Source organism: Drosophila melanogaster, chromosome 2L (genome assembly GCF_000001215.4).
Source record: "Drosophila melanogaster chromosome 2L".
NCBI classification, from domain to species: Eukaryota; Metazoa; Arthropoda; class Insecta; order Diptera; family Drosophilidae; genus Drosophila; species Drosophila melanogaster.
This window is the reverse complement of record NT_033779.5, coordinates 17,433,343-17,459,566: the sequence shown is the minus strand read 5'-3', so window position 1 is coordinate 17,459,566 and position 26,224 is coordinate 17,433,343. Positions and strand designations below refer to the sequence as shown.

The 26,224-nt window shown below is 40.0% G+C and overlaps 6 protein-coding genes and 1 long non-coding RNA gene across 13 annotated transcripts, besides 1 other annotated feature; 4 read left to right on the top strand and 3 right to left on the bottom strand.

The window, feature by feature from the left end:
* Positions 1 to 791: 791 nt before the first annotated feature.
* On the bottom strand, positions 792 to 6,643 carry CG5050 (uncharacterized protein). Of its 2 annotated transcripts, none has more exons than NM_135995.4 (4): positions 6,130 to 6,643; positions 5,843 to 6,052; positions 5,394 to 5,683; positions 792 to 1,091 (listed from the first exon to the last, which is right to left on the bottom strand). In NM_135995.4, exons 1-4 carry the CDS (start codon positions 6,340 to 6,342, stop codon positions 821 to 823), a joined length of 984 nt encoding a protein of 327 aa, NP_609839.2. In that variant the 5' UTR covers positions 6,343 to 6,643; the 3' UTR covers positions 792 to 820. The 2 variants fall into 2 exon arrangements, with proteins under 2 accessions (NP_609839.2, NP_001246056.1); NM_001259127.2 differs by having other exon boundaries at positions 6,130 to 6,468.
* Positions 1,186 to 1,396: a mobile genetic element.
* On the top strand, positions 1,523 to 2,897 carry CG18563 (uncharacterized protein). The gene is made up of 3 exons (NM_135997.3): positions 1,523 to 1,697; positions 1,761 to 1,811; positions 1,873 to 2,897. The coding sequence occupies exons 1-3, from the start codon at positions 1,542 to 1,544 to the stop codon at positions 2,803 to 2,805; spliced, it is 1,140 nt and encodes a 379-aa protein (NP_609841.2). The 5' UTR covers positions 1,523 to 1,541; the 3' UTR covers positions 2,806 to 2,897.
* On the top strand, positions 3,644 to 5,304 carry SPH93 (Serine protease homolog 93). Its single transcript, NM_135996.4, has 2 exons — positions 3,644 to 3,841; positions 3,916 to 5,304. Exons 1-2 carry the CDS (start codon positions 3,671 to 3,673, stop codon positions 5,227 to 5,229), a joined length of 1,485 nt encoding a protein of 494 aa, NP_609840.1. The 5' UTR covers positions 3,644 to 3,670; the 3' UTR covers positions 5,230 to 5,304.
* Positions 6,644 to 7,182: 539 nt separating the features above from the next.
* On the bottom strand, positions 7,183 to 9,073 carry lncRNA:CR46204 (long non-coding RNA:CR46204). The gene has a single exon (NR_133085.1). It is a non-coding gene; the product is annotated as a long non-coding RNA:CR46204 (long non-coding RNA).
* Positions 9,074 to 9,202: 129 nt separating this feature from the next.
* On the top strand, positions 9,203 to 22,737 carry dl (dorsal). Of its 6 annotated transcripts, none has more exons than NM_165217.3 (10): positions 9,203 to 9,347; positions 10,199 to 10,271; positions 16,562 to 16,915; positions 16,985 to 17,163; positions 17,233 to 17,627; positions 17,688 to 17,766; positions 20,270 to 20,377; positions 21,355 to 21,417; positions 21,550 to 22,148; positions 22,244 to 22,737. In NM_165217.3, the coding sequence occupies exons 3-10, from the start codon at positions 16,581 to 16,583 to the stop codon at positions 22,517 to 22,519; spliced, it is 2,034 nt and encodes a 677-aa protein (NP_724052.1). In that variant the 5' UTR covers positions 9,203 to 9,347; positions 10,199 to 10,271; positions 16,562 to 16,580; the 3' UTR covers positions 22,520 to 22,737. The 6 variants fall into 6 exon arrangements, with proteins under 6 accessions (NP_724052.1, NP_724053.1, NP_724054.1 ...); NM_165218.3 differs by having other exon boundaries at positions 9,203 to 9,691; NM_001169530.1 differs by lacking the exons at positions 9,203 to 9,347; positions 10,199 to 10,271 and adding an exon at positions 11,057 to 11,289.
* Positions 22,738 to 22,966: 229 nt separating this feature from the next.
* CG33928 (uncharacterized protein) lies at positions 22,967 to 23,676 on the top strand (the record flags this gene model as incomplete). The annotated part of the gene is made up of 4 exons (NM_001032105.1): positions 22,967 to 23,029; positions 23,082 to 23,240; positions 23,297 to 23,461; positions 23,521 to 23,676. The coding sequence occupies 4 exons, from the start codon at positions 22,967 to 22,969 to the stop codon at positions 23,674 to 23,676; spliced, it is 543 nt and encodes a 180-aa protein (NP_001027276.1).
* A 90-nt stretch (positions 23,677 to 23,766) lies between these two features.
* CG5043 (uncharacterized protein) lies at positions 23,767 to 25,705 on the bottom strand. Its single transcript, NM_135994.2, has 4 exons — positions 25,433 to 25,705; positions 24,823 to 25,369; positions 24,298 to 24,764; positions 23,767 to 24,237 (listed from the first exon to the last, which is right to left on the bottom strand). Exons 1-4 carry the CDS (start codon positions 25,591 to 25,593, stop codon positions 23,913 to 23,915), a joined length of 1,500 nt encoding a protein of 499 aa, NP_609838.1. The 5' UTR covers positions 25,594 to 25,705; the 3' UTR covers positions 23,767 to 23,912.
* Positions 25,706 to 26,224: the final 519 nt, after the last annotated feature.

Below are 26,224 nucleotides of genomic sequence, written 5' to 3'. Positions count from 1 at the left end.
GCGTTATATATAAAATGAAACAAAAACTCTTCTTAAAAAGGTAAAAAAAAAAACAATCTTTCGATTCGTGTATCACTATGATTTTACCATCAAAGCCTTCGTACACTCCTGGTGCGCTTCGTTACTACGTGGACTGCCGTTCAAAGTGACGTCTTAATATATCTTATGTATATGTATAGTAGGTGTTCTTTTAGGCCACCAACTATTTTATTTAACAATAAGAGTATAAAATATATTAGTATTCTAATATTCTAGTGTTAGCCTACCCAATACCAATACCCAGAAACGACCTTATACATTTTTTTGTTTAGCTTATCAATATTAATTGACGTTCCAAAAATTGCTAAAGCCAAAGTTTAATAAGCCTATAAAAAAGGCATTGATAGCGTATTCAATTTCTGTTTGTTATTTATTATTTATATATTATTTAATTATTTACGCATTTGTTAGGGAAAAGTTATCTCTCTATTACTTTTAAAGTTCTTAATTTATAATTTGTAAATTTCTAGCTGATTTCCTTTAAGTAGAACCTTAAAGACCCAGTTGCAATGACTAAAATATGTTTTAAAGTTCTGTGTCAAGCTCTACAAACACCCACCATAGGCTTACCTTATCATTACACTAAAAAAAAAAAAGTTAAGCAAGTTAACAATAGTCATTTGCATGTTAACATAGGTTTCAGAAAACCACAAACGATTCCAACGCAAACAGCACTGTGACTCTTCCCCCATAATAGGGGAATTATTGGGGGATTATTGGGGATTACATTAATTTGGTAACTGTTTGAAAATATTTTTATAGAAAGTTTATTTAATTAGGTTTAGTTTTGACGATATTTGAGAGACATTCCAGGCAGCAGATACAAAGCAAACAAATATATCACGTTAAAGGAATAGCGTCGAAGTTTTATCCAGATATGGTTGCCTTGAAAGGGCGCAATCACATGGTCGTGGAGGCGTCCGAGTCCGAGGCGACAGCAGGAATCACCGAAGACACCGTTGCGATTTCGGTTGATCTCCTGGCGCAACTCTGTGATTTCGTTCGACATTTGTTGAGCACTCTCACGCAATTGTTCCAATTCTCCAGTGTGCCTTAAGTAGGAAAGTGAATAAGAATTAGATTAGCCTATAGCATATAAGCATATAATTATAGCATATAATTTAAACAAAACGATAAAAATATAACAAGAGAGAATGCTACAGTCGAGTTCCCCGAGTATCAGATACCCGTTACTCAGCTAATGTGAATGCGAATGCGAAAGTTCATCATTATTCTGGGAATAAAATGAGAAAAAATTTAGATTTCGGCGGCGAAATCTCGTTAGATTGGGCGTGGCAAAAAGCTTTTTTTTTGCAAATCGATAAAAATTTACAAGACTTATAAAATTATGAAAAAATTTCGAAAAATGTTTACAGAAATTCCTTTTCACATATTGTTTTTTTTTTTTTTTGTAACTGATAAGACTTAATATAATATAAAGTGTACTAAAGCATCGGAAAGCTTGCTCTATCTCTCAGTCAATTTAATCATCCCGAGCAAACATGGGATCGATCGTGGCCACAGCAGCTATTCTTTTATTCTGCGTCCTTTCGGGCGAAGCCTGTAGGTATTGTGTCCCTATGGAGAAGTGCTTAATACTAAGTCGAAAACTAAATAGTTGCCCATTTAATCACGTCTGTTGTGACATTATCATAAAGGTGTATATATTTTGATTAGAATCCCTGTACGCAGATTTGGAATTAATATTTCATAATTTGCAGAGTCCTTATATCCCTAGCGGACCGAATGAGGAATCCGATTCTGAGTCTGCAGTATGCTTATTATTTTAAATTGCAATTGAATCTGTTTAATATTAAATTTTCAACTTTTCAGTCATCTTCTACAGAAGAGGAAAACATACCAACCTTTATCTATTTTCCAACGAGACCAACAGTCTCAAGTGAGCCCCAAAACAATGTTTCTACGGAACCTGATGTACCCATTACTTATTGGCCACTTAAAGGATCGGGCGCCCCAACAAATGATGGTGCGCAAGCTGAGCAACCAAAGCCAACTGAACGGACACAGCCAGGAGGCAGGTGCAATACGACTGGTCTATATTCCTGGGTGGTAGCCCTATTTTACGAAGAAGTTTACTTGACCGGCGGCTCACTAATTAGTCCAAAAGTGATCCTAACGGCAGCCCACAACACAATGAACAAAATGAATGAAGATAGAATTGTGGTTAGGGCCGGCGAGTTTGTCATGAACACAACAAATGAACCCATTCAGTATGAGGAGCGCGTTGTTGAAAGGATTGTGAGACATGAAGGATTCATTTTTCAGTCGGGTATTAATAATGTGGCTCTTATTTTCGTAAAAACACCGTTCGTGCTAAACGATCGCATTGGAGTATTGACGTTGCCAAGCCGACAAGCGTCGTTCGAGGGACGTCGCTGTACGGTTGCCGGTTGGGACTTGGTGAGTTCCCATGATCAAAGCCGTATGAGAATTATAAAGAAATTAGAGTTAACCGTGTTGGACAGAACGACATGCGTGGCTCAGTTTAGAAATACAACTTTGGGCAGGAATTTTGATCTTCATCCGAGTCTGATTTGCGCCCGAAGTGAAATAAACCGGGATTTCTGCTTTGGCGGTGGAGGTTATGCATTGTTCTGCTCCCTCGGAGATGAGAATCCACACGTCTTCGAGCAGGCTGGGATCGTCGCCTGGGGCATGGGGTGTGGATTGGACCTCCCGGGAATCTACACCAATGTGGCAATGTTCAGAAGTTGGATTTATAATAGGATAGCATACTTTGGCTAACGCTTAAAGATTATTACATCAATTCTTCATTAAGATTGTGATTATGCATTATTGTATAAATATACAAAATAAATGAATTTTTAATCAAAATCAAATTTAAAAATTTTTTCATTAAAAAAGGTTTTTGAGACGATATTAGCAAAGATTTTTAAATCGATGTCCATAATATTCAGCTGAATATATAGCGTTGCATTTATATAGCTTTAAATATTTACAAAAAAATAGGAAAAATAGTACAAATCGACAGTGGCTAGGAAAATCCCAAATTGGAAAAAAAATAGGCATTTCACTCGGCGATAATCCATGCATCCTAAGGTCAGTGTTATGTATATAAATGTGTACATATTTCAGATGATAATTCTTTTGTACGCATATTTGTAGTTCTTTCCTCTTTATGTTTTTTTTTTATATATGCGTACATAAAAAAAAAATTTTTTTTATATTGAAACTTTATTACGTGTTATACAGGTCACGTTACTCGAAAAGGTAAAGGGTAGATACATAACTCGATTAGTTAAAAGGTATGTAACAGCTAGAATTAAGCGTATCAAATCCTGTGAGATATATATGTATAGTCCTGGGAATGATCGTTACCAGTTTAATTAATCTGAACATTTTTTTTGAAAACTTTAATGGATATTTCCAAAGAATTCGGAAATATCTCTTTCGCAATCTCTTAACTTAAGCGTTTTCTGTGCAATCTTTGGGAATAACACAATTTATGTGCATATGCATGTACATATGTACATGTACATATGTACTTCGAATACATCTTTGTCGGCTGATAAGCTTTTAAGCTGCTCAGCAAAGAAATATAATGATACCCACTGCCAGCCGTTCGTTCACTCAGTTTTCTGAAGCAAACATGAAGCATTGTTGGGCAATCGGAACTCTACTCTTAGCAAGTGTCCTTATGGGCAATGCCTGTCGACATACTTGCGTTACCCGGAATTTTTGTTTGTATGAGGAACCAACATTTGATTACCGCTCCAGTAATTGCGGCAATACCAAAATTTGCTGTGCAGTTCTACGAAAGGTAAGCTTATACAATTGTTGAATGCGATTTATTGTTAGCTTGACTAAGTGCAAATTTTCTATGACGGATAAAAGCCTGGAGGTACGGTTTTAATTGAACCAAATGGCCCCGAAGATGATAAGGTTGGAGTAAACGGAATAAATGCACAACTATCGCCTACACGCGAACTCACTAGAGATCGCCCAAATACCATTGAGTCACAAGTAAAGGAAATCAACGACTTCAGTGGGCGTCCAACCAACAACGAAAGGAATCCAGCAACCGAACCGAACAACGGCGGGTATACAACACCCAACGGTGGGTATCCAGTAAACAACGGTGGGTATCCAGTAAACAACGGTGGGTATCCATCAAACAACGGTGGGTATCCATCAAACAACGGTGGGTATCCAGTAAACAACGGTGGGTATCCAGTAAACAACGGTGGGTATCCAGCAAACAACGGTGGGTATCCAGCAAACAACGGTGGGTATCCAACAACCAACGTTGGAAATCCAACAAACAACGGAGGGAACCCGACTACCAATTTTGGAAATCCAACAAACAACGGAGGGAACCCGACTACCAATGTTGGAAGCTCAGAGCTTTTGTCACCAAGTTGCGGCATGAGCAACGCAAATGGCTTGCAAATGGTAGAAGGAATAACCATTGATCAAGCACGACCAGCTCAATATCCCTGGGCTGTTGCTATTTTTCACAATGGACAGTACTTGGCTGGCGGATCCCTGATTCAACCAAATGTCGTTCTAACAGTAGCTCACCGGGTAATTACAATCGAAACCGAACTTGTGGTCAGGGCCGGCGATTGGGACTTAAAATCCGATCGAGAGATATTTTTGTCTGAGCAGCGCGAAGTTGAAAGGGCAGTAATCCATGAAGGATTTGACTTCAAATCAGGTGCCAACAACTTGGCGTTACTTTTCCTAAATTCGCCCTTCAAACTGAATGATCACATCAGAACTATCTGTTTGCCTACACCAAATAAATCGTTCGCAGGACGTCGTTGCACGGTGGCCGGTTGGGGAAAAATGAGATACGAGGATCAACGATACTCCACCGTCCTGAAGAAAGTTCAGTTGCTCGTGGTAAATCGAAATGTTTGCGAGAAGTTCTTGAGGTCGACCAGGTTGGGCGCTAAATTTGAGCTGCCCAAGAACATCATTTGCGCCGGAGGCGAGTTAGGCCGCGATACCTGCACCGGTGATGGAGGATCGGCCCTATTCTGTTCAATCGGAGGGGAGAACTCTGGTGTGTACGAGCAGGCTGGAATAGTAAACTGGGGCGTTGGGTGCGGGCAGGAGGGCATTCCGGCCATATATACGGAGGTGTCCAAGTTTACAAATTGGATTACCGAGAAGCTGCTGCCCTTCGATTACAGGAGTGGGTGATATGTCAAAAGGAACGACATGATGCAATAAATGATAAAAGCGCTTAAAAGTGTACATTAAAGTGCACAGTAATGCAAAGAAATTGTTATTGTAATAGTGCTGTGTTATTCGTTATACAGATGGGAAAGTATAACGATAATGAGCATGAGCATAAATAATCTTACTCATTAATGTCAAACAGTTGCTCCTCCAGCATATGCAATCTCCTTCCCAGGTTGTAAATGCACACCTCCTTTTTGTGCAGTACACGCTGGTACCATTCCCGCACCTGGCGGTACTTGTTATCTCTGCCCTCCGCCAGTATCACTTCCTGGATTAGCTGGTCCTTTTCCGCCTGCAATCTCTGCGTCGTACGCTGCTCCTCAGCTAGTTGCTTTTGCAGGCTAGATTGTTCCACGTAGGCGCTGAAGAGCAGCCGTTTGGTTTTGTCAGATACTTCCTCCAGCTCATTGTACTGCAAATTAGGAAACATTTATATCAATTTTCTATAATAATATAGACACAGCTGCAAAAAGTATGCTTGTTAGTATGAAGAAGTGATACTTATTAATTAAGTTGAAGGAAAAATGAATTCGTTTAGTACTTTCATATAATCCTAAATAATTCTACTAACCTCCTGCAAGCGCTGTTCCAAATCGGTTTCCAATCGCCTTTTCTCTGTTGTGAGGTCACGGACCGAGTTGACAAGAGATTCACAGGAGGACCTTACTTGGTCAATGCTCATCGTCGATAGCTTAAGCTTTATTTGAAGTTCCCTGTTTCGTTTTTCCTCCACACGCATCAATGTGCCACATACGTGCAGTTCGTTTTTGGTCTTCATGGACTGGAAGAAAGTGGTGAGTAACATAATCCTATACGTATAATTCGTATAAACAAATTGTTAAAACCATCAATACTAACGCTATCCTGGAGGTGTTGCACCATCTCTTTGAGTTCACGAACCTCCTTTCGGCGTTGGCGCCACGAGTGCAACACCACCATGGTGAATAACTTCATGCTTGTAACGGATTTCCTCTGGATGGACAGTTGTGGCATCGATAGCACCATCCGTTGCTCATCTATTGCGTCTTTCGCTATTGACCCATAGCTATTATGAACACCTTGTCTATCCATTAATTCAGCCGTGTATTAAAGTGTTAAAAAAAAAACTTAAATTTTCTTGTATAGCGTTTGCGTTTGCTATACCAAATTAAAAAATATACGAAAATTGGCCTTACATTCCCTACTGAATAGTTTGCCACTTCGAAAAAAGGCTGGAAATATAATGAAGTTTTAATCAACGCTACCTCAGTGTATAAAAGTTAAATCTTTAGCTTTCCTTGCTTTTTTCGCAACAAATACGTGGAATCGGCCAAGGACATCAGGGGTTAACTGGCGATTTGCACGCACACTCGAATGGTTCTCAAGGATTTTCAGGTTGCCCTACTGTGTCGAAAGCAATACTGTCCTTGAAATACCCTTTCACTTATAAAATACCCTTATTCCTATTTAATTATTAAACTTAATTACTTGAAATTCTCTTATTCTCGTAAAATAAAATGTAAATAGCTTTTAATGGAGTATATGCACAGATTTCCTGGAACTGTGTCTTTATCAATCAATTTTTAATGAGGAAAAATATATTGTTTTATTAGCTTGTTATGTGTTTGTTTTTTTAATTATATAGATCTTGCACACACATCTATGTATGTACATACATATGTACATATAGACTTGTTGTGTACAATCATTTTTAAAGAATTATTTTTTACGTTGTTTTGTAAATCGCTGATGGCTCTTTTAAAATCGTCGATTTGCTTATGCAACTCATTGACTGAAATACCAGACGAACTGGCTGCCACAACTTGAGCAAGGACCTTGGGGCAGGGGCGTGGTTAGCTGTACACTGAAAGAAATTTTAGTGACTTAGCATGTAGCTATGGGGGTAAGTAGCAACTTCGCTCTTACCTTCACATTGAATGGGACACCGACAACATTGTTGGGTTAGTTGCCCCACCGCTGTCAAGGACACGTGCCACAGGAAGTTCAAAGAGTTTAAGGCGAAAGTCCGACAACCGGAAAAAATCAATAATGTCGTATACACGGGGTGCAAATGTACATATGTGTATGTACATGAAAATGACTGCCCCAGCACGTGTCAGCTTATAAGGGGGCAGGATCCATTAAAAATTACCTCGCGGGACTGGACGAATATCGCGTGATTTTCGTGGAAAACCCGCTGCAATTGGTTGCCGGCCTTGTGGGAGTGGGAGCTTCTCCATTCACCATTGTTTGATCGATGTCTGGACTCCATTAACCGGGTTGTTGTTCTACGTTCGTGCCATCAAGACATTGCGAGTTGACTTAGTCCCGCAATTCCCCCACTCCAATTCCACGGGCGGCGATGGCAATTGATGTGGAATTTCAATACTAACATTTGACATAATTCCTATTTATTTGCGCTTAGCTCACGTGCACTTATGTATGTATGTATGTTTACCAGGTGGCATGACCTTCGTGCCAGTGTGGTTTTGATAACGATTTACGATAATGGCGGAAAGTCCTTTTTTATGCATATGTACGTAGTATTGGGAAGAACTTAAGCATGTGGATTTTGTGTCACCGACCATCCAACTTTAATTAATATTATTTTTATTCTTATTTACTTATAAATTTTTCACAGTAATAAAATAGGAACATTTAGTACTTATTTGTAATTTTGTCATGAAATTATAAAAATACTACCTGGTTCTTTCGCATGTATTTCAAACTGATAATATTTCGTTTTCCAAATAATGTGACAATTATATTTTCTATTCATCGTTCATATTTAATAATTTGGTTTAATTAGCTGAAAAACCCAAAACATAAAAATCCTTATCTAACGTGCGACCACTTTTTAAGCGATGTATTCAATTATCAACTGTACTGACCCCCATTTCCCCAGAAGGTGAATCAGCAATATTATCAAATTCCGCGTAACAAGCCGTCTTGAATGTCAGAGGTCCTCCGCCCGGAAAGTGAAAGCTGCTCCGGAATGCTGAGCACGAAGCAAGTGAGTCACGGCATTGAGACTCTGCCGCAGTGGAAATTAATGCCACAACAAATGCCGGCGCAGGATATTATCCTTTTTCCAGGAATCGTACGCTGATTCAGACCCCCCAACCGCATGGGTGGGAGTGGGGTCTTAAATGGATAGCTCGCAGCCACACACACAGATAGTTAGTGCTCACCGTGCTGTTTCATTCATAAAAGCTGAAAAAGCTTTTCGGAGGCAGTCGCTCGTGGAGATGAGTCACATGTGAAAGACACTGAGATAAATGACGGAAGTTATTTTTTCCATTTATATTTTACTTTTCGTAAATATGCATATATAGTTGGAATATTCGGCTATTTAAACGAATCTCACATTGAAAATCGAATTCTTGATGATTGGTTACCATACAGTTGAATTCTCAATATTTAAGAAAAACAAAATATTTATATTTTCCGATTCCTTTGGGATGCTCCTAATAAAAAGATATGCATTTTCAATTAATTAGGTATTCCTTCAATATAATACGTGTTATAGATTTAAAAGGTGACACATTTTAAAAGCTTTTGAAAGAAACAACTGGCCTGCATTCCTACTAATCGGTATCAGTCAGATAAAAACATTTATATTATATGTATGTATATATTGTTTCGCCTTTATGCAATCATCGCGTATTCCTCGAAACTCGGATTTGTGGAAGATGTGGACATCTGTAAGCTATAAGTCGCAAGTGGAAAACTTCAATCGTACGTGACTCAGCACATGCTGATCTCGCACTCTTCGCCAAGCTAGGCTCTTCGGATTGTCTCTCTTCTGAGCTTAAGTCGAGACTGCAAAGAGCAGAGCTTGGGGCCGACTACTTAACTCCGTTGAAAGCTTCGCGATCTGCAAGTTTTGCGGTATTTTTCAGTGGCGCATACGGTATTGAAAGTTTGGCTCGCCTGTTTCTTCTTGGTGGGCAGTTAGTGTTCAAATCGCGGGCGTCGAGATCGGTTGGTAGTGCGTGTGTTACGGGTATTTTATCTCCACCTCCAAATTGTGCCTTATTTACCTTTTTCGCTGTGCTTTAAGCTTCCGCTCTCTTTCGCTCTTCTGGAGCTCGAAGGCAGGTTGAAATACCAGTAGATAAAAATAAAACGAAAAGTAAAAGAGCTGCATAAAAACGCATAAATTCAATTGAGCTCTAAGCAAGTTTCACTTGCTTTTTCGTATTACGAGTGACAAAAAAAAGAGACCCACCAATATAACGGAGGAAAAAACAAAAATAAAAAACTCGGCGCACGTATTGATAATTTCTATTAAAACTGAACGTTTACCGATTAGATTACACGGCACATCGACACTTTAACCACAAACATCGCAAGAATAACCAAAGAAAATGGAGGGCAGAGCGCGATAACAAATTACCCTAAATTATAAATCGAATAAATCGAAAAACAAAAACAAAAGGTAGTCGTACGTCGATGATCGCATAAGCATAAAGCCCGGAATTCCCTAGAAAAAATCGACGTCACGCGCTCTCTCGCGCTCTTTGCCCACTCTCTCTTTCTTCGGACTTCGATTTCTTAACTTTTCATTAGTTTCTGTTCGAACTGTTCTCCCCCATCCGTTGTTTTTGTCGTTATTATCGATATTATCGCACCCGCTTTGTGCGCGCGCAAAAGTTAAAAAAGAATAAAATAAGAAGAATCAGAAAGAGAGAGAGAGAGAGAGTGAGTGAGAAAGGGAGGGAAGAATAAATTATTTATATATAAAAAATAATAAATAAACCGGTTCCTGCCGTGCGTGCTTGTGTATGTGTTAACATTAACATGAAAAAAGCGCCATATTTCTCAACTATAAATAAATGGCTTATTTAGCTCGCTGTGCAACGGACTAATTTTCCAATTAACACAATAAGAAACTTAACAAATAATGTACATAAAAGTGTACTAATTGGTTCGCGTTGAATTTCAGGTGTCCGATTTACTTAGCAAACCCAGTGATATCAATGCATATAAGCGAGATTTCAGATCACTCCTTGACTTAGGTGAGTCCCCCTATAGAGCCTAGCTTAATTTATTGATTCTGAACATTGATTGCACGGATTAATAAAGTGCGGTGGAAAATCCTAATGGCTGCGTTTTGCGAGAAGGGTCTTGATATTTTAATAAATATGTACACAACTATTGCTTCCAAAGACGCAAAATGTCATTACAAAGAAACGCATCTTGCATTAAACATATTAAAAATATAACCTTATTGAGTCATTGGACGCCTTATCGTTTCGGAACAATGTTTACAGCAACAACATCGTGATTTATCAACCATTATTCACACTTTTAAGGTTTGATAAACCAAGACTGGTCACTTTTCTCGCATATTAATATTTTTCATCCTAAATAGTTTTAACATTTTGACAATGTTTAAAATTCCTGGATGCTAAGATTTGTAATAGCTCACAATTTCTGCATGACAAATAATAGTTAAGATGTTAAAAAAAAACTATTAGAACGTATTCAATCCTTTGTAGTGTAACCGCAGTTGTTGTTGTTGTGTTTTTTGGGTGGCAATTATCCACCTGCGTATTAAATAATCTACGGTGAATGCAAACGATAAACTTAAATAATACAACCGAAACACCTGTGTACATGGCAGCGCAGTCGCAGTGGCTTTTCGACGTCGCCATAAATGAAAGTTTCTTACGGGCACGTGGGTGGGCGAGGGGGGCCGTGGGGCCCAGAGGGGGTGGGGCTCGTGGAAAAGCTTTTGCCCCTTGTATTTATTTATTTTTTGCTGCCACTCAAATACGCCGGAGAGGTTTTCAATTGTTTCATTCTAAGATCGACTCGATGCGCCTGCGGTCGTGTTTGCGCTAACATTCTTTTATTTTTATTAAATATTTTTAAAATTCCCTAACGGTTCGATATTATTTTTAAGTAATAATTTGAAAAGTACCATTTTGAAAGAACAAACTGCGGTTAGTGTGCGTTTTGTGGCCCAAATAAAAGCAAAAAGTGAAACCGAATTCGTCATGAGTGTTCACTGGTTCTTGGTTTGATTCGCAGGTAATTATGAAGAATGAAGAAATGCTTTTAGCTGCTAATACGGTGTAAACTCGAAAAGTGCAACCAAGTTAAATGCAAACCGTGTGCTGACTCATAACATCAGACTCTCGTCTCCGGGACCAAAGAAAATCAAAGCGCTAAAATCGCTCAACTCGTTTCCAGCAAGTCATCGGCGATTTACAAAGCTCGAGTAGAGATTTGTGTGCTAACAGAGATCTAAGGCCAAGTCAATAGATAATATTGGTTATATCTACTGGTAGTTTCCCCGTATGCTAAATCCGAGTCATGATTGATACACGATCTGGCTGTGGGTAAGGCCCTCCGCTATGCAAATCATCAATCAATAGGGATTCTATTTTAGGCGAATATCATTTAAACCACTCGATAAGAAAGATCGTGGCCGTTATAATTGGAGATACGGATAAGATATGTATCTGCATTTTTGCCGGAAGTCACATGTGCACAATAATCCCTGATCGGCTAATTTAACAAACATTGTTTGGTGTGGAAAATAAGGATAATGGACTTGTATTCATACGATACAAAACATAGCTTTTGGCAACTAGTTCCATCGATTTGTCAGCATATCGGTTATTTATTTTTATTTGAGCTGTAAATTGCTTGACGCCAACGATCGTTAAAAAACATTTGTCTGTCTGGAGTTCTTGTTTTTTTTTTTTTTGCGGAACCCGTTTCACTGAGGAATTTTTGGCTGCTTCTGATGCTTTGATGTTGATCTTAATCTTAATTTGTGGTGCTGGCGCCAAAAGAACTTTTTTCTGTGTGTCTTTGCTATTGGAAATTGCATAAAATTAGCATGTTAAATGATCGAAACGAAATGTTCATTTTATTTTGTTTACTTACCTTTTTTTTTTATTTTTCGCCAAAAGTAGTTATCGTTGAACGAGTAGAACGTTATTTTATTAATTCATTTTATGGCTTAACAGCATAGACTTTTTTCTTTTGAATTTATCGTGTGGATTTTTGCAAGACATGGTGAAAATTAATAGCTAATCAAATAAATTATTTATTGTTTTGAGCAAACGAAGGGCAAAACCATAGGAAATTCCAATATAACTCCCCTGCAAAACACTTAAACCAAAAACCATCTATCGATACATTCTCAGGCCATCGTCATTTAGATTTATTTTTATATTCTTATCTTACTTTTGGTTATCTTTGAGTTTTTTTTTCGGATTTTCTACGCTCAACACCTGAGCGTTATCAGTCTGAATGCCGCAGGTTCTATCTGACGGGAATAAACGGTGGCAAATTTGTGTGGTTGCAAATGGTTCTAATCTCAATATAGCTGCGGATGAAACCATCGTAAATAGTGTATTGCAATTAAATTCGGTGGCAGTATAATTCTTGTTAGCCTTTGAATGACATATTAAATTGGTTAATCGATTGAAACTATGGGAATTTCCAGTATTTTGATATCCTCAAAATATTAGATTTAATTTTCAGGGTAACTGACCTATTCTCGTTCAGTTCCATACCTTGTTCTCAATGAGAAAGTCACGTAGTTAGTGAATGATTCTTGCCAAACAGTGGGTGGCACACGAGCGAATTCCTTGCATATTTCAATATATTTCAATATACATACATAGCAAGAAATTTGTTTTGTGACTCATTGTGTTTCGTGGAAATTCGTGTCCCAGTCAAAATCGAGATATTTTGTTTTCAAAAATCTCTGGGTACGAATATAATGCAATCCATTCATTCTGGCAGAGGCATATCTTCATATTAACATATATCCTATATATCCTCTGCCCAGCATAGATCGTATAATTGGGTTTTGCAAACTCATTAGAGAGCTTTCTCAACTGGCGCCAAGTGCTCAAGGCAGATTGAACGGTGACAAGTGGCGAATTTTCCTTTCGTTTTTGCCGTGGATATTGAAACGGAAATGCCAAAGCCTAAAACCAAATGCCTACTATAGATACACAAACAAATGTACTTGTATAATGTGTGTTTATATTCACTGCAAAAACAAACAATCCTCTGCTAATGCATTTTATGTTAATTTTTAGCTACCTTTGCATCTTTTGATTAGATTGGGCGCATTTTGTGCGATTCGGTTATTTCCACTTAATGAAAGGTGACTCATTTTGTTGGGGCCAACACATAGTCAATTGGAAAAAGTGACAATGTTATGTTCTAGGAAATTGCCGATTTTGATTAGTTTTTTGTTTTAAATTTTAATTGCTCGAATTTATCACCCGGCAAATATAAGCACAAAGTTAACAAATTCATTATTGTACATATTTTACATTGTATTGTAGTACAAAGTAGCAACCTTTTATTAACATTAGATTCAATTGCCTACGAGTCAATAAAACTCGAGTCCAATCTCAATAATTTCAATTTGTTTACACAATTGCCAGCTAAAGTTTATTGACATCGGAAATTAAGTTTGAATTTCCATTTTCTTGCGACGTGCTACGTAGTAAAGGAAGTCTGAGTATTTTTTTGCTCAAAAATGGGGACAACTTGCTCGTCGAAAGAGAAAATTCCTTGCAAGCAAAAGCCATAAATTCATGACAAGATACAAATACACATCCATACACAAGCAAAAAAAATGTTAAGAAAATACATTTTTAAAATATTAGTGAAAATAAAAATAGCAGAAAGCTCGACGAGAAAACTTTTGCCAGGCAGGCGTGCATAAAGAATTCTGTGTTTCTTCTCAAAAACATTTTCTCAGTTCAGTGTTCAGACATTTGGCGAGTACTCAAGACGTTTTCCGCGTGTGTTTGATCGGTTCTACAAGAACATTTCTCTCGGTAGCACCTATAGATACGAATATATACATAGGTGCTCAGTTTAAAAACCAAAGCTACCATCTACAATAAAAAACGGATCATATAGTTATAAACTATAAATTATAAACAACTCGTAAATTAATCAACTTGTGTTGTCAACATTAGAATTAATAAATAATAAAACTTAGTTAATATCCGAAAATTTGCGATCTTATCTGTGTGGTGAAGTTTTTACCATCAAAGTTTGGCCGTGATAACTGAAAGGTGATCAATTCTCATAAATGAAACAAAGATAAATACGCATGTGTAATATTTATATGAACTGGATTGCATTTGTATTACATTTGCTGGCTTCTGTCCAACTAGCTTTTCATATTCGCCAAAACTGAAATTATTTCATGACGTAATACTACCCCAATATTTTTGTGCACGCTGATTGGTTTTTGTCCTCAACAATTGATTTTCAAGGCAAAGCTAATTTGTGAAATAACGGCGCGTGGAAAATGTCCTCATTTCTTATACTATATCTTGTATAAAGTTTATCGGTTTGCTGCTGTGTCCATTGAATATGTAATTTTGACCACTGTCCCTCCATTGGACATGATTTATAAGGAAAATATGTATTTCTAGTTGACGCACAAAAAGCCTTTGGCAGCTGCGAAACTTCGATTGGTAGACCAAATTCCTCTAGAAATAAAACAGATGTGAATGGAATACGTATATATTTTGATAAGCTAAAACAAATGCAAAGGAAAGTAAGACGAAGTCTTAAGAAAAACTACGATCTTTTAAATATATTATATATTATAGATATATTATTAATCGCACTAGGAATGAATCACTGCTATCGACTATGTTTATCATTTGTTTGAATTTAAGTTTGTGTTCATTTTAAAGATTAAACTGCTAATGATAATATTATTTTAATCTTGATGACAATGATGTTTATGGCACGAAAACGAAATCTTTTTTTATGGTATCAATCTTCGGTCATATTTTTTCGTGTAAGGCATATAAGTTTCCTAAATTTCCATATACTTGTATGTATCAACAGAATTGGCACACGTTTCCTGGCTTCCTCTCCTTTTTCCCCCGACAAATCAGCCAAGTTTGGTTGGGACCAATGCACGGGCATTAGTTCTTTTTTTTTTTTTTTTTTAGCCATTGACGTCTTTTGTCAACGGCAGACCAATGTCTAGACATGATCAGAGAACAAACTCTGAGGTCACACAGCAACTTAGTCTTCATATATATATCTAGTAGAACTTAGTGCGTATTGAAATGATCGACCCGACTGAACGACGACTCGTTTCGTTGACAATTCGCCGCGGCATCATTGATAAAATGTTTTGTTTGAATTGCTCCAATCTTGCGAAAAATAAAACAAAATATAATGCCATCCCAGCTCCGGGGAGGCCAGTCTGCGAGGCGATCTATGTATATGTATCGATATATATACACCTATATATACCACCTGATATATATGGGGAGGCAGAGTTTTTGTCGCTTTGTGGCCGCGTTACGCAAAATGTTATTTTTAAACAAGGCGTCCGGACCTTTAGCCGGACTACACCGGACCAGACCGGGGCCGGACCCGGCCAAAATGAAAAACATATCGCAAAAACGCACCCACTGCACATGCATCACATGCCGATGAGAATTATGAAAATATACAATTTTTCTAATGACCCCTAAAATATTGTAATTAATGCCATCTATCGCAGACGGCAATACGGACCACCCACGCTGAAAAGACGGGTCTGCGGGAGAGTTTTCCACCTTTTCCGTTAGCTGCCAGACGTTTTACGGTTCGGTTCGTCATAGCCTGTGGTCAGGAGAATCTTACTTATATAGCAGATCACACTGCACGAGTCTTGGAGGCTTTATTTTCGATCGGCGTCGTCATCGTTTGTCGTGTCTGGGGGCCTTCGATTTGCTGCTTGCCAAGGAATTGTTCCTCGTTTGCCATTGGCCATAACTTTAAATCAGACGGCACTGGCTTTGTAACAAAAGTGTCTATTCTAGTGGATTACATCAACTCAAAAGCAATATATGCATTAATTCACAGAAGTATTACCAAAATTTCAACAACAATAAATGCAAATCTTTGCATTAATATTTTTATTTCTAAAATGAGGAATTCTGTTGATCCCATAAGAAAAGTTAGTGTGAGATCTTGAAACACATGTTGATATTGTATGCTCACGATTAACGAAGACCATATATTTAAAAACTTGTTCCTAAGCGAGCCAGAAATTTTCAAATTTATTTGAAATATCAATAAGAATTGGCAAAACAACGATTAAAAAGCGAAACAAGAGTCGACATTGATAGTTCCTGAGTTCCATTCCATTTACAGACAAACAGCCGGCCACTTGTCAGAGATCAACTATATCTTATCAAGAATATATATTCTTATTCTTTGCAATGAATCTAGTTAAAATACTTATCTATTATTTATAAAAATATTACATTTCTAACGTATGCTACTCTTATTTAATTTTTAGATAATATTTTGGCCACGTAATGTTTCCGAACCAGAACAATGGAGCCGCTCCTGGGCAGGGTCCAGCAGTTGATGGCCAACAGAGCCTCAACTACAACGGCCTGCCCGCCCAGCAGCAGCAGCAATTGGCACAGTCCACGAAAAATGTGCGAAAGAAGCCCTACGTAAAGATCACCGAACAACCGGCAGGAAAGGCGCTAAGGTTTCGCTACGAGTGCGAGGGACGCTCGGCGGGATCCATTCCGGGCGTGAACTCTACGCCGGAGAACAAGACCTATCCGACAATCGAAATTGTGGGCTACAAGGGACGCGCCGTAGTTGTTGTCTCCTGCGTCACAAAGGATACGCCATATCGGTGAGTTAAGGATACATATATATGTAGGTATAAAATAATTAAATAATTGTGTTCCCTTTCCCATTTCAGTCCTCATCCCCACAATTTAGTTGGCAAGGAGGGCTGCAAGAAGGGCGTCTGTACACTGGAGATCAACAGTGAGACAATGCGAGCGGTGTTCAGTAACTTGGGTATCCAGTGTGTCAAAAAGAAGGACATTGAGGCGGCGCTCAAGGCGCGCGAGGAGATCCGTGTGGATCCGTTTAAGAGTAGGTGGTCTTGTACAACACAAAAATTGTTAGCCTTAAAGTTTAACCCTTTGCATTTGCTTTCTTTAGCTGGCTTTTCGCATCGTTTCCAGCCCTCGAGCATAGATCTGAATTCGGTGCGATTGTGCTTTCAAGTATTCATGGAGAGCGAGCAGAAGGGTCGATTCACCTCGCCACTGCCGCCGGTAGTTTCGGAGCCCATCTTCGATAAGAAGGCCATGTCCGACCTGGTCATCTGCCGGCTGTGTAGCTGCTCGGCCACCGTTTTCGGCAACACCCAGATCATCCTGCTCTGCGAGAAGGTGGCCAAGGAGGACATCTCCGTGCGATTCTTTGAGGAGAAGAATGGCCAGAGTGTTTGGGAGGCCTTTGGTGACTTCCAGCACACGGATGTCCACAAGCAGACTGCCATTACCTTTAAGACGCCGCGCTATCATACCCTGGACATCACAGAGCCCGCCAAGGTGCGTTAAAGCTTATCAAGAAGGATTCCTCAGCTCTTAAAAGAAACTATGTTCCATTAGGTTTTTATTCAACTGCGACGTCCCTCGGATGGAGTTACCAGCGAGGCCCTGCCCTTCGAGTACGTGCCAATGGACTCAGGTAAACATACATTCTGGAATCTTCATCGGCACCTCAAGCGGAAGCCGGACGAAGATCTCTTTCAGCAGATCCTCAGGTTGGACGCCAAACGGGAAGTGCAGCCGCCAACGATTGAGGTTATCGATTTGGATACACCGAAAATAGATGTGCAACGTGAGATACCTTCGGAAATGGAATTTAATCATGAGGAATCTCAGCAATCAGAGCCAGCTCTTGAGCAAGAGCAGTCAGTGCAACAGGAGCAATATACTCAAGAGCAATCATTGCAACAAGAGCAATATACACAAGAGCAATCATTACAGCAGGAACAATATTTACAACAACTAGAACAGCAGCAATCTTTTCAGCTCGAAGAACCGATGCAACAGGATCAGGAACTACCAGCGCAGCAATCGTTCGATCAGGCTATAGATCACTTGCCCGATCACACCTCAGATCATATTCCCGAGGACATGGAGGCGGCGGATGCCCATGCAGAAGCCGAGGCCCATCGCCTGCGATCCGAGCAGGAAAAAGAGATTGACACCATTATCGATGAAAAGGTACGAGAACTGGAGCAACTGGATTTGGGTCAGCAGTTGGAGCCACGTCCTTTGACGGCCAACGATAAGATCACCGAGTGGATGAAGTCCAGTGAGATTGAACAGCAAGTCCATGAGCCCAGTCCCACTGCTGAGGCAGATGTTTTGGACTCCGCCCTTGAGATATCCAAGGCAGATAAGACCCTTGACGAACTCCTTGAGACCGTGGCCGAACTGGATGAGATATACACGGACTTCAAAGTTCAGAGGGATACGTACAAGAATACCATACAAAATGAGTTGGCGGGACTTCAGGGTCGTGCGCCGCTGCAGGTGGAGGATAGCTTCGATGACGCTGCCACCTACACAAGCTTACAGATTGCCTTCAAGAATCCCGTCCTCATACCCATGGATGATATAATGCCTCCAACTCCGCCCATGTCGCAATGCGCTCCCGAAGATGCCCATCAGCATTACGATCCCGTCGAGGTGAACTCTCAGGCCCGCAAGCCGGAGACTCCGATGCGACCAGTTCCTCCAGTCCCGCCGGCAATTCTAACAATTCAATATCCACCAGAAGAGGATAAGTTGCCCCCATTGCCACCGAAAAGAATTCGAAAGCAGGACAGCAATGCTGAGAATCGATCAATCGAGGCCAATACGGTTCAGACCAAGCCATCTACAGGCGAGTCTCCTCTAAACAAAAGACTCCCACCTGCTCCAAAGAACCCGAACTTTAATACACTGCCCAGGCAGAAGAAGCCGGGATTCTTTTCGAAGCTTTTTTCGCGCCGCAAGAGCAAACCAGATTTGGCCCAGGGGCAGGAGAACAGCTCTATATTGGATTCCAAGGCAAATAGCAGGGAGCCAAGTATAGGTCACTTTAACATGCAAGACCCGATGAGGGCATCGCTGCGCTCCTCCAAGTCAGCTGCCCCGTTCATCTCGAATCCAGCGCCTGCCAAATCCAGTCCTGTCAAGGCCAAGAAACCAGGATCAAAGCTGACCAAGCCCGTGGGCAGGAGTGTGAGCAGTGTTTCCGGAAAGAGACCCGCCTACCTGAATGCTGATGTGGTGCATATACCGCTGAAAGGTGACAGTGTCAATAGTTTGCCACAGCAACAGCGAACCGAGGGCTACTCCCAATCCAGTACGATTTCGGTGGGAGCTGGGTTGGATAGACGCACTGCATCTGCACTACAGCTGGCTGACATACCAATTAGTGAGGGCGGAATGGAACTGGTTGCCATTGCCGATCGACAAAGTCTACACAATTTGGTCAGCTCCATAGAGGGTCACTTCAATGTCCAACTGGACCCCAATTTGGATCTGACCGAGGCCGAGCACTTTGCCCTGTACACGAGTATTCCGCCACTTGCGGCGGCCAGTGAATTTGACGAGACCTCCGCCTACTATGCTCCCGTGGATGCTGGCGAGATTTTAACGCCGGATGAGGTGGCCAAGCGATTGGCTGCGGCAAATGGCATCTAGATTTGTTGATTTGATTGTTTATATTCTTTATAGGCAAACGAACCGAGGAAAATCCTCGAACGAAACCCAATAACGAAGCAAGTTGGCTTCAAGCCAGTGGAAATTGCATTGTATTTCTCGGAATCTGTTTCCATTAACTCTGGCGCCACAAATTGTCCACTTGTTGTAAGGCCGGCTGGAGCGCAATGTCTTCAGTACCTTAATGAATTTGTATTTGTTTTATAATTAATAATTGTGCTAAAAGTATCCCCAAAATAATTTGTAAGTGATACCAGGCAAAAGACCCCAAAGAAATGGGTCAAACCCAATGATTTGTTTGTTGTCCAGGTGGCCCATTTGAAGGGGCCAACCTAACTATTGTATTTAAGCGAAATCACTCAATTTTCAGAGTAGCGTAAGATTTCCCAATGGAATCGAATATATTGTTTAAATTGAAACCGAAAACCCGATCATATGTACCTACAACACGGTGTGTATATTTTGTCTTATAGATCCAGCGCACTTGAGGCGGAAACGTCAGAAGACTGGCGGTGATCCCATGCACCTGCTGCTCCAGCAGCAGCAGAAACAGCAATTGCAGAATGACCACCAGGATGGCAGTAAGTTGACTGTTGAGATTTTTCCCAAACTGGTGTCGGTCTTCTCTATCCTCTATTGTGTCTGTCGCGACTTTGAGTCGATTTTTTCCCATGTGTTTGAATCCACTTGGGTACACATACTTTGTTTTGAGATGGATGCTAGACATCTAACTGAATCCTACCTAGTCAAATAGCATCATATATATTTGATGTTTTCTTCGGTATACCAAAGACTACTTAACAAATCATCGCCCCCGATGACGTATTACTCGAATAGACTCTTTTAGAAACTATTAGAAAGCACTCAATCAATGCACAAATCCACTCACCCAGAACACCATGAAATCTACGTAAAGGGGGGTAATGTCCCCACTATATTTATATATTGATTTACATGATTAGTCGAAATTATAGTCAAGAAAATGAGAGATTGATTCGAAATCAATATGAAATTTTTGTCGCTTTTCTACTCGTTTACATGCGAAGAATATTTGATATTTTTATATACGAAAAATTAAGAGTTTGGTAAAAATATTTTGTATAAAATATTGTAGCTTAATAAAACAAAAAAAAAAAATCAAGAAAAATTCAAAAAAAAAAAGTAAAGTTTATTTTATTAAAAAGGAACTGTTTATAGGTTGAAGTAAGTTTTGCTCTAGGATTTCTTACTTCCAAGAAGAGTTTACAGTTCTGAGTAAGTCTTTATCGGAGTTCAAAACAGTTCATTTCAGTCTTTGACCTTTTTTGTTTTATTTCGGAAATTTATATGCATGATTACATTTTATTATTTTGCTTATTTAGTTTTTATCAAAAACAGCGATATTTTTAATTGTTTCCCATTGCCCAGGCAGAGTTTTTAATCTGTACGCCGCACTAACGAATCTAAATACTATCTAATCTTTTATGGTTTACTTCAATCTTTGGTTTTTATATTGTTTGCTTTACACGTTCTGCTTGATTTGTTAACTTTTTATTTTTGATTGCTGGTTTTATTGTAGGACAAACTAACATGAATTGCTGGAATACACAAAACATACCGCCCATTAAAACGGAACCAAGAGGTGAGTTTTATACACTAAAACTACAAAAAAAAAACCTAGTTAAAACTTCCATAAACATCAAATGGCCTACTTTAAAAGTGTAAATGGAATTTCGACTGATTATTATTAAAAACGGCTCGCTTCGCTTTGTAGATACCTCGCCACAACCCTTTGGGCTTTCTTATCGGGCGCCTCCTGAGCTCACACCCTCGCCGCAGCCGCTGTCGCCATCGAGCAACTACAACCACAACAGCACGCCCTCGCCCTACAACATGGCCTCCGCGGTCACGCCCACCAATGGCCAGCAGCAACTGATGTCGCCCAACCATCCACAGCAGCAACAGCAACAGCAGCAATATGGAGCAACTGATCTGGGGAGCAACTACAATCCGTTTGCCCAGCAGGTCCTTGCCCAGCAGCAGCAGCATCAGCAGCAGCAGCAACAGCACCAGCATCAGCACCAGCAGCAACACCAACAGCAGCAGCAGCAGCAGCAGCAGCAACAGCAACAGTCCTTGCAATTTCATGCCAATCCCTTTGGCAATCCTGGCGGCAATAGCTGGGAAAGTAAATTCTCGGCGGCAGCTGTTGCAGCAGCGGCAGCAACTGCGACAGGAGCAGCACCTGCCAACGGCAATAGCAATAATCTCAGCAATCTCAACAATCCCTTCACCATGCACAACCTGCTGACATCGGGCGGAGGTCCTGGCAACGCCAACAATCTGCAGTGGAACCTGACCACAAATCATCTGGTGGGTTAAGAAGCAAGATATCAATTTTGAAATACTTGGAACAAAAAAGAAAAAAAATATGACTATTTCTGAACATGAAACCTTCCATCTTGCAGCACAATCAGCATACGCTTCATCAGCAGCAGCAGCTTCAGCAGCAGCAGCAGCAGCAGTACGACAATACTGCGCCCACCAACAACAATGCCAACCTTAATAACAATAATAACAATAATAATACCGCTGGCAATCAAGCGGATAATAATGGGCCAACGCTCAGCAATCTGCTTAGCTTCGATAGCGGGCAGTTGGTGCACATAAACTCAGAGGATCAGCAGATACTGCGCCTCAATTCGGAAGATCTGCAGATATCGAACCTGTCCATATCCACGTAATACCTTTTTCACAACGAACCAGAGCAGAGCAAGAACGGAGGAGTCAGTAGGATGATGATATGATAATGTTGTATAATTAAATCTAACCGACCTGGTCGTCGTCTAAATGATTGTTTAGTGCTGTAATAACTAGTCTTAAGGCGAAATGTAATGTGTTTTTGTAGGAAGTAAGGTTTTTTAAATATGAATAAATTAATCGTTTTAGCAGAAAGTACAACAATTAATCGATCTTATTGCAAATTAAATTTTTTTTGTTAATACTGTTATAAAGATCCACACTAATCAGCGAATTTATTTAAATCGGTTAATAATGATGCCGCGCATATAATTGAATTTTAATTAGCCTTTGTCATAATAAATGTTTATTGGCTTTGAGCAAAGTAGTTAGTTTCAGTTCTACCTAAAACTCGTATCGACGCCGTTGTGAAATCTGGAACGTAGGCTAAGATGAATTTCCAGTGCATCACGATAGCAGGTGTTATATATTTTATGTTTTTTCAAATGCATTTGGTAAGTGCAATTAACAGTGCACAAAAGCTTGCCTAATTGTTTTGTTTTTAAGGTGGAAAGTAGTCGTATCGAATTTACCAATATAAAATGTACTTCGATGGACAAAAAATTCAGTGATTTTGAATATTGCTTTCTAAAGGCTACGAATCGCACTTACAAATACCTATCGGTCAAGGTTCGGCTTTATAAGATACCAGTACATCATTTTACGGTGCGATATAGACATTTTGTATGCCAACCATTTTAATAAATGAGTACCACTTTTAGGTGAATCTGGGGTTGCACAAGCGATCAAATGGTCTAATGCCCTTTAACCAAAATTTTACCTTTGATGGCTGCAAGATGGTCGCAAATGTCGGAAATCCCATGGTTTTATTTCTCTTTGCCTTATTTAAACCCTACTCAAACATCAACCATTCTTGTCCCTATACAGTAAGCATTTTCGAATGTAAGTAATATTGATCTTAACCAATTTCTGAGATATTTTTCAGCACGACATTATTGTGGATAAGCTGCCCACCCACTTTGTAAACCAACAGTTTACTAAATACGTACCGCTTCCCGAGGGCGATTATGTATTCAATAGCAACTGGTTTACAAATGGCAAAAATCGAGCCATTGTTAGAGTCCACTTCTCGTTTACGTAATGTAATAAAATAAACGGTATGAATTGTGTTTTTAATTTTATATTATATGTAATATATGTATATGTTATATGTATATTATTTATGTTTTTTATTAAATATTATTTATTTCATATTTCGAACAATACAATCAAAAATGATTTAAGGAGCAATATAAATCACAAAGAAAAATTGCAAGTCTAAACAAAAAATATGAACAATAAACAACAAAATAAAAATAACTTTTAGGTGCATTTTTCCTAATCTTTGCCTTTGTCGCCCTCCTGCAGATCTTTAAAACTATCTTCATTGTTCAATTCATTTTGCGAGCCGCGTACAAAAAAGCCCTTCAGCCTGTTAACGGCTCCTGGAAGCGAAGGTCCTGGAGGCGGAGTACCTGGTAGCATATAGTGGGCTACAAAGTGCAGCATGCGATAGGTGGCATGCTGATAGGCCTGACTTTGGGCGAAGCATTGGCGAATCCTTTGGCCCAAGGTGGCGGCCAAGCAATTCTGGAGGGTAACCAGTTGCTCCTCCTTTTCTGCGATCGCTTGCTCTAGTTTTAACGTTTGTTCAAGCAATTTGCTAATGGATTCGATTCTTAGGTAATTATGAAACCCCAATTAGGATATAAGCTCTCCTCACCTGAACTGCTCATCAGATCCCCGCTTGAGATCCTGCACTTTGGCCAAGCTGTCGCGTAACTGGTCAACAAAGTCACTCTTAAGGGCCAGTTCGATTCGGAGCAGATTCAGTTGGCGGAGCAGTTCATCCTGAGCGGTTTGGCTCTCCTGGTACTCGCGCTGCAACCGGGTCAACTCCTCAAGCTGCTGTCCCTGTTGGCCATGCACCTGAAAGAGTTCGCTCTTCAGTTGCTGCTGCATTTCCTGGAGATTCTCAATATCCCGATCCTTGGTTGCCACCTCTTCGGCAAGCTTCTCCTTTTCGTTTCTGATCTGCACCAGCACGGCATTTAGTTCCTCGTAGGAGAGTTTCGTCTGAGCATTTTCGCGATAGGACTGCCTAAGCTGATCATTTAAGGTTTCATTGCGACGCTTCTCCACGGAGAAGAGCGAATTGTAGACATGCAATTGGTTGCGATTTTTAACCAACTGCAGGATCAGGACTTAAGTAAAGAGATTTTCAATTTAAAAACATTAAGTATCATACACTTTTCTTGTAGTCCTCCACCTGATCGGTCAGCTGACGAACCTCCTCCCGCCTCCTGCGCCAAGCGTGTAGCATAATGGTGTTAAAGATTCTCAAGCTGGCCACTCGGGCATCCTGATCTGGACCAACCACAAAGCTCATCTCACCTTCAATTAGTGCATTGTCCTGAAGCAGCAACTTGGCCATATTGGCCTCCAATCCCAAATCGCCATCGACTTTCTGCGACATTTGCTGAACAGACTTTCTGGGCGATCCCACATGGGCCACCAACTGATAGTTTCCCGTGCGACGCGCCTCCTTGAAATCCATTTGAGAAAGCGATTTGCGCACCCGAAAATTAATCAATGTCGAGGTCTGCTGACGCTTGAGAGTCAAATAGGGGGTCAAGGAGGTGGGCTCTCGGAGCAAACTGGTCTTTGCCATAGCCGAACAGCTAGATTGGCCAGAGCTAGACCCTGTGGTGGTCAAGGAGTTGTCCGAGGAGGAGGGTGTGAGTAGGCCCGTCTCGGGTATTTTTTGCAACTGTTGCTTGTTTTTGTCTACTGAGCTAATAGCGATTTACACACTGATAAACGCAAAAAAAGTGAAAATCATAAATTTCTTCACTCACGCATTATCCTTCTTCAAGTTCCGCTGTCCCAAAATGCGGCGCTTCTTTGCCTGTGCAGAAAGAAGTGATTTGGAGTAAAGGGTTCTGGGCGATCCCTTCTGAGGGATTCTGGTCAAACCAGCCTGGTTGACCTGGCGAATTCGTGGACTTTTCGGAAACATACTGAGAAAAATAAAATTTTTTAACTTGTAAAGAAACGATGAAGCTGACAAGAACTTTTGTATATTGCTCAAGACGAATAGAAGTCAATAGGAAAACTGATTTCAAGCTATAGAAGCACTCGAAGCATCTGATGAAGTCAATAGATGTGCCTACTTAAAGTTAGTATACATATTGTTCTTTATGTTTCGCTTTGAACAAAAGTTTTACGGATATGCCTAGAAAATATATTACATAAACAAAATTCCTAATTTTCATTATATAATCATATTTGCAAAATACTTATTAGTCAATTCAATTCCGATGCACTGTGAAAAAAATAATAATCTATATTTACTTATTACATTAAGATTTTCTCTAAAAATATAACCATTCATTTGTAATGTCATAGCGGAAATTTCGGTCCAGCAAATAAGTATTGGCTTCAAAGGCAAACGATATCCTGCTGAGAGGTCCCCCGACCACTAAGTTAGCACATCCGGTTTGGTTCTCACACATTGTAAGGAAAATGATGCGGTAGCGGCTTCCGCCTTCTCATTTTGCGGCTCATTTTCCCTGGGGCCACAGTTTCCGCTACGTTTCGCGCCAAATGTGCGTTCGAACCGAGTTCACCACGAAAAGCTTTTTTTTTTG